General features: G+C 38.7%; 1 protein-coding gene across 1 annotated transcript; it reads right to left on the bottom strand.

The window, feature by feature from the left end:
* Positions 1 to 6,748: 6,748 nt before the first annotated feature.
* On the bottom strand, positions 6,749 to 7,378 carry LOC141651762 (uncharacterized). The gene has a single exon (XM_074459460.1). It carries the CDS (start codon positions 7,376 to 7,378, stop codon positions 6,749 to 6,751), a length of 630 nt encoding a protein of 209 aa, XP_074315561.1.
* Positions 7,379 to 7,646: the final 268 nt, after the last annotated feature.

Raw genomic sequence — 7,646 nt, 5'->3', positions numbered from 1 at the left:
ATCATTTGCATTAGGATGTATATATGTTAGTTGCATCATGGCATGTAGTTTGCATGTTAGAAAAAATTTTGCGAAACCGTCTACTTGGGAAGCTTGACTAGTGTATATAGGCCCTAGTAGATGCTTTTTCTTCTTAAGACTTTGCTTGTTAGAATACTTTTAAAATACCCTAGGATGTGTTATGCTAGTATCCCTTGACCCATGGATTAAGGCCTAGTCAAGAGTACCTTGTGGTGTGATAACTCCTTGGCTACCGTTTATTCCAAGGTGACCCTTGAAACTATGCATCCATCCATCATTCATCCATGTTCTACCACACATTTTGTCATCAAAGGGAATGGGCACAAAAAGAAATCAATTTGAGTTCAATGAAATGAAAAGTGAAAGAAAGTTTGCAAAATGCATCAAAAGAAAAGAGGAGCAAAAATAGACTCCTAAAGCTTCAAAAATAAGGCACCCTCCCTACATATGGGGTGACTTTGAAAATGTTCAAAAAGAAATGCAAAGAAAAGTTGAAAGTTGTCAAGTGTTGAAATGCCAAAAATCAAAAAGAAATGGCAAAAAGAAAGTGTTCTCAAATGTTATATGCCACAAGAAATTGGGGGGAAAAACAACAATGAAAGCAAACTCCCAAAATAAAACTCAAATACTATCTATCCCTTTTCCATCTTATCCATTTTTGTGCATGGTAGAGAGGGGACGACCCTTCTTCTTGTCTAGGCAAGAGGGGGAATTCCGCGATCCTCCAGTGTTTCTAACGCCATAGGGAGTCTACTCTTGACAAAAGCTTTTAACGATTGAGGACAAAGGTACCCTAGCTTGACACAACTTGGAGGTGATTTATTGGTATCCTTCTAGGCTTAGTAGTTTGAAGAAATTGTATCTATGAAGGAGTGTGTACCCTTGAATTGCTTCCCTTGTAGATAATTTCCGCCACTTAGATGAGGAAAGTGGCTATTCTTTTGTAGATGCATCCATTACTTGATTTTGTGTGCTTAATGATTGGATGTGTCGCCATTTTGGCACCCACCTTGCCTTGCAAGAAGGCATCCTACCTCATGGTTGTCTTGTTGTGAGTTGAAGGGGCGGAGTGAGACCCGCTAATTGTCTCATATCGGTTATGTTATTAGGTTAGTTTAAATAAAGGTCTAGTTTTAGTCACCTCTTTACTCGGGACGAGTAAAGGTTCGGTTTGGGGATATTTGATGTGAACATTATTTGCGCACATTTAGTCCCCTAATTGAGCCTATTTTGTATACTATTATAACATTCTATGGCCATTTTATCCGTCAAAACCTTCCTATTTGCTTTTCTATCGCATTTCATATGTTTTGTAGAAAAGGAGATAAATGAGGCGGAAATTCCCGTCTTTCGTGCATATTTGGAAGCTTATGATGATATTAGATGGACTAGTATGAAGAGGAGGCAAGAATGATGACCAAAGATGTAGGAATAAAGAGTATATAGAAGGGTCATAAGGTTTAAAGCAAGGAGGAAAAGCAAGGAAGTCATTCATGAAGAAAATGGCTCGGAATGCAAACCAAGAGTTGCTCTTTTGGTTCTGAAAAAATGCTAGATGGAACGGCGTCGAAAAAACAAGTGATCTAGGCTTTTGAATCACTCCAATAGGAGTCCGGATGAGAAAATGACGTCCGTTTTACAATCCGAGGTCAAACAAAAAAGCTGTTCGGGAATCCGCGCGTCTTACGCAGAAGACGCTCGTGTTCTCAGGAAGACGCTCGTGTTCCTCCAAATCCGCTCGGATTCCCTTGGTACAATCCGAGCGTCTTGCTCCAAATCCGCTCGGATTTCCTTGCTACAATCCGCCCGTCCCGACACTAATCCGCTCGGATTCCTTTACAGCAATTTTCGTGTTGTTCAAGCTCCGTGAAAGACCCCCTTCCTTCGAAAAATACCGGCTTCTCCCTGCTCAAATCTCAAAAGTGTAATTACTAGTTTAGCCCTTAGTTAACCCTAATGCATCCACCTAATTTCCACTATAAATACCCCATTTGTAATAATCAAACCATCAAGTTTTATTAGATTAGAACCAAGTTTTATTAGATTAAATCAAGCTTTCTTAGATTAGATTAGGAGTAGATTAGAATAGATTAATCTCAATCTTTCCACACAAATTACACATTAATCTCTCCTTAATTATTGTTAAAGTTTATTATTCAAGTTTATTATTGGGTAATTGAAGATTATTGGGTTATTATTGGGAGATTGACAACCTTCCATCAATCATCAATTTCTTCTATTATTCTTTGCATTATTATTTTGGAATCTCCATAGGTATAACTCTCTTAATCCTTGTTTTAATTATTGTTAATCTTTCTTACTTGTTCATCATGTTTTACCTTGTTAATATGATTGACAACCTTGTTAGCATGTTAAACTTGATAATGAGTGAGTAGTGTCTTAGCTAGGATTAGTGGGTAATTAAGGGAAACAAACATGGGGATTGATTCATGCTTAATCTAATATGTTCACATGATTAAATTGCTTGCTTGTTGTGATGTCAACTTTATGCACATGTTATGTTTGATGAAATGCTAAGCCTATGAATCCTTGCATTTTTACCATCTCTTATCTACTCAACTTGACTCGTAAGATATAAACCAACTCGAGTCTTGTTAGACCATGCATAGAAGTTAATTAGGAGGAAAGTAAGTCTACTTGTAGGTGTTGTACAATCTAATCGATTCGGCTCCGGGACCCAACTCTTCCTAAGAACCGTAAGATATAACCCAACTCGGTTCCTCCACAACATTAATTGCTTGCAACCTTGTAAACATGTTTGTATGATCAACACCATGAATCCCCCATGACCCCATGATATCCTAGCACTTTTAATCAATTGTTTACATCTTTCCTTTTATTGCTCGTTCTACTTTATTGCTTGCATTAGTCTAGACACAACTACAAACCCCATCAATTGTGACACTAGCATAAATTGAGATAGATAGACTTAGAACCCAAAGCACACCGTCCCATGGATCGACCTCGACTTACCGCTAACTAGTTGTTTGTTGAGTATTATAAATGTGTTTGATTGGATGAGGGACGACATCACCTGGATCACTTATATTAACTACAAATTCATACCCATTTTCTAATATTGACAGACTGAAAAAAAAAATAGTATGCATTCCATTTAAATCAATGCAAAAAAATCCAATATTAAAATTATCCAATACACATTATAAAAAAAAATGACCCTTATAATGCTAAACCGCCTACTCGTTACTTATTCACAAGTCCACCTATCTCATTAATATGTTTACCCTGATTTCACCTATACCTCATTAATCTCAACAGATTGAGACATGTCTGAAACAAAGCGTAAGGAAGCTATGTACAAGGTATGAAATAGCATAGTAAAAGACATTTGACGAAACAATGAAAGCGATGGTGTCGGTGAAAATGAAGATGAAGATGAAAGTGACGAGGAGGATGATGATATGGAAATAGATGGTTAGAAAAAAATATAATACGTAATTTTTTTTTATTGTAATGTATTGTAGTACCTGAATAAAAAAAATAACTTATATAAAACGCAAATTTTTTTAAGTTTTGTTCGACTTCTATAAGTTCAACTCTTATAAGTTCGGTTCGGCTCTTATAAGTTCGGTTCGCTTCTATAAGTTCGATTCACTCTTATAAGTTCGATTCGATTCGGTTCATATAAGTTCGATTCGATTCGGCTCCTATAAGTTCGATTCGATTCGGTTCAACAACTTGAATTCCAAAAGAATAGGGCCTAATACAAACCAAGTACTCAATTTCTCAAGCTAACATAAATAAAAGATGAAACTCGCTAGGTGAAACGCGCTCCTAAGCCTCCATGCATTATCACAACTAAGCACACCTGTCAAACAACTGCTCCCCGCATGACCGAAAATGTCATGTGGTTCACCACATTTTTGAGAACATAAAAGGTCAGTTTCAACATTATAATTGATCACATAAAAGCCCAAATATAAATCATCACCCAATATCCCACAATATAATCCATATGTCAAAGCTCACCCACATGACTCTACCATTCACTCCACCATCCACACACTCGATGACGGCATCGGAACATCGTCAGCACCCTGCGAGATTGCAACCCGAGGCACCCGCATCACAAAACGGAATACCGAGTTCGCATCGCAACATGAACCCATTAACCCCGACTATTAATGTCCACATCCTCCTTGGGGGTGGGTCCCTCCAAGGAGCGATCTAAAGACGCAAGGTCAATGTCCCAAAAACATCTCCTTGCTAATCAACACCACTCCACCATATCCAATCCTCCTCAACCCAACAATACACACACAATATAGATAACCTCACAATCATATTGAACAATCAAGTAAAGTCTACTCATGCCATAAACCTTAATCATGCCATAATCACCATTGTTACCACAATTCACCTTAATCATGACTTAATTACTATTAATATTAAGAACGCCCAATTAATGTAATATCCACCAAAATATATGCAAGCAATTATAATATTGCAACCGAGTAGGAAAATCCTACCTCTAGCAAAGTCTCCACAAAATTATGCAAGAACAAGCAAGAAAAGTCAAAACTCATCTTTTATGAAGTCTCCACCTACAATTAGTGGAGTATAATCTATTACAACATGTACTAAGATAATAGTTGTGGTTGCATTAACTAGTATTATCATTAAAAGTCCATAACTATCATTAATTACCCATAAATCTACCCAGTCACCCAAAACACCCAAATTTTAGGCTTTGGGTGTCTTAAATAAAGGTATGGAAATTACAAAAGTAAAGGCATGAGATTACTCACCAAGTGATGAGAAATAAGAATATGTAAACAATTCTCTAAGATTCCTCCAAACAAAGTGTAAATCTAAGATTTGAGGATGAAGGGTTGTAGAGAGAAGTGGGAAAGGTTTAGAGAGATGTTTTTAGGGTTTAGAAATGCGTAATTACTTTTCATAGGCCTTTATATACCAACCCCAACACAGAATATAAGGCGCACGTGAAAATTGGGCCTGAAACCGGTTCACTCGGTCGAGTGGACAGGGCACTCGACCGAGTGGACAGCACTCGGTCGAGTGTACATCTCACTAGGCCGAGTGTGACTACTCAAACCCGGATTCCACAACTCACTTGATTAGTTCACTCGATCGAGTAGAGGGGCACTCGACCAAGTGTTCCCTCACACTCGGTTGAGTGGAGCACTTAGAAGGGAGAGGTATTACAATCTTTCCCCCCTTAAAGAGAACTTCGTCCCAGAATTTCACATCCACTCCCCGTACATCTCCTCTTGCCCAACTCTCCACAACAATTCACGCTCTTACGGTTACTCGCAAGAAAACAAGGGACAACTAGTGGTATAATTCCCAACCATAACATTAAATAAAAGACTCAACTAGGCAAAATAACTCATACTTGCGCGCGACGCTCTACCCTCCTAAAAAGAAGGTTATGACATCGTAACCGGACTCAAACCTGCTCAAAGAGATGAGGATATCGCTCTTTCATGCTTTCCTCAGCCTCCTACATTGCTTCCTCTACCTTGTTATTTGACTAAAGAACTTTCACTAGCACTGTTTCTCCGTGCCTTGTCTTCCTTAGTTTATGATGAAGGATTTCCTTAGGAGTCTCGACATATTTGAGCGTATCATCCAACTCGATGGGCTCCACCTCTAGTAAATGAGTCAGTTCTCTCACGTACTTCCTTAGTTGTGATACATGGAAAACCTTGTGTACCCTCTCAAGTATCGGTCGTAGTGCCAACCGATACGCCACCTCTCCGACTCTATCCAAGATTTTGTAGGGACCTATGTAATTTTGTCTTAGCTTGCCCTTCTTGACAAAACTCATCACTCCCCTCATAGGTGATACTGTAACACCCCTTTCTTACCTGGCCAAGGTAATTAGGAAATGTTATCGTCTCGGTTTTCCGAGGCACTGGGTTCTCAGGTTTCCTAGTTCATGTGCTGCTGCACTAGAACCTGGAGTGTCTGATCACTCACCCATCTGTGTGATAGTTGATTGCAATGAAAAATATTTTCCTAAAACTTTCAAGTTCTTGAACCGCTAGACTCAAGATTCAAAGTTTCACCATTGGTTGCGAGTAAATGGGATCGGCCAACAAATGGTAATTGTATGGAAAGTGTTCTTCAATGTCAGAGGGAACTAAAGAAAGACTTGAAGCAGTTACATAGAGAAAACTACTCAGGGATTACTGATAGGGCCCTTCTTCTTTGGGAGCAGTTGAAGACCTGTCAGCAGCAACTTCAATCTGATCCTTTAAATAGAACCTTCTCCAACAAGAAAAGGTCCTTTGTGACAGCTATTGCAAGTTCAGAAATATTGAACTTCAAATTGTTTATCAAAGATCAAAGATGCATGACATTAAAATGGGGATGCCAAAGACTTCATATTTTTTTGCTAAGTTTTTTTCTTTTTTTTGGTAAAATGTAAAATTAAATTAAAAGCTCAAACAAGTCCCATATACATCACCATATAATGAGTATACTAGCTCATCAACTCAGCCAATATTACAGCACACACACTATCATTAACAACTACATAATCCTCTCAAGCCACTTTGTCTATCTTTTTCCGGACATAGTTCCTTTTGCTTGTTGCTTAATACGAGCCTTGACATCTCCTTGAATCATGGTAGCACATCTCCTAGGATTGATTATCTTGTACTCATGCCTGCTCTCATTGTGTTGCATCCATATATGGTACATGGCAGAGTTGATAATGCTATTCAGAATTCCAGGTTTTCAACCTGGTAAATCTCATGTGGTGTCTCCAGTTCTGAATATTCTCAGCAGATAATTGCACCCCAGTCCATTCCTGAAGTCTCTGAATCATTCTCCTGCTGTACTGACACTGAAAGAACAGGTGCTGGATAGACTCTTCCTCCTGATCACAGATGCAGCAGCTGTTATCTTGACTAATACCCAGCCTGTGGAGCTTCTCCTTAGTGTTAAACCCTTGATGGTAGTATAACCAGGCAATGAAACTATGTTTAGGAATCGACCATTTGGTCCATACAATGTGATGCCAATCCACTTCATGGCTGATATGGTTCAACCAGTTGTATCCTTTTTTAATTATGTAATATTTGCCAGGCACATTGCTCCATTCATTCTGGTCATAAGCTTCCTTAAGCTCCTTCCTCATTTTGCAAACTTTCTTCCAAGTCCAGCTGGCTTCATTTGGTGGGTTGTAGTCCTCCCATGTCACTCCTTTTAGGTAAATATTATGCACCCATTGGACCCATAATTTGGATGGGTGAGAGTGTACCCACCACACCAGCTTCCCTATAGCTGCTTTATTCCAGATACTTTCCACTCTGAGGCCAAGTCCCCCTTTCTGCGATCGGTGCATATTTTAGTCCAAAGCTACATTGGATCTTATATATTCATTCCCTCCATTCTAAAGAAAGTTCGTACATATTGCTTCAATCCTTGCTAAGACAGCCTTAGGAATAATAAAGATAGAGGCCCAGTATGAATACAAATTTTTTTGCTAAGGTTGCTCTAACGAGAAATACTAATACCATTTCTAGGCTTAGAGATAGCAATGGGAATCTGTGTGAAAGTTTAGATGATATAACTCTTGCTTTCTTACAATATTATACACTTTTGCTGGGAAC

This window comes from Silene latifolia, chromosome 4 (assembly GCF_048544455.1).
Source record: "Silene latifolia isolate original U9 population chromosome 4, ASM4854445v1, whole genome shotgun sequence".
NCBI classification, from domain to species: Eukaryota; Viridiplantae; Streptophyta; class Magnoliopsida; order Caryophyllales; family Caryophyllaceae; genus Silene; species Silene latifolia.
The sequence above is the reverse complement of the archived record's forward strand: the minus strand, read 5'-3'. Positions and strand labels throughout refer to the sequence as shown.

Excerpts from the sequence above, each read along its gene's own strand:
- LOC141651762 (XM_074459460.1), bottom strand. The coding sequence starts at position 7,378 with ATGCACCGATCGCAGAAAGGGGGACTTGGCCTCAGAGTGGAAAGTATC.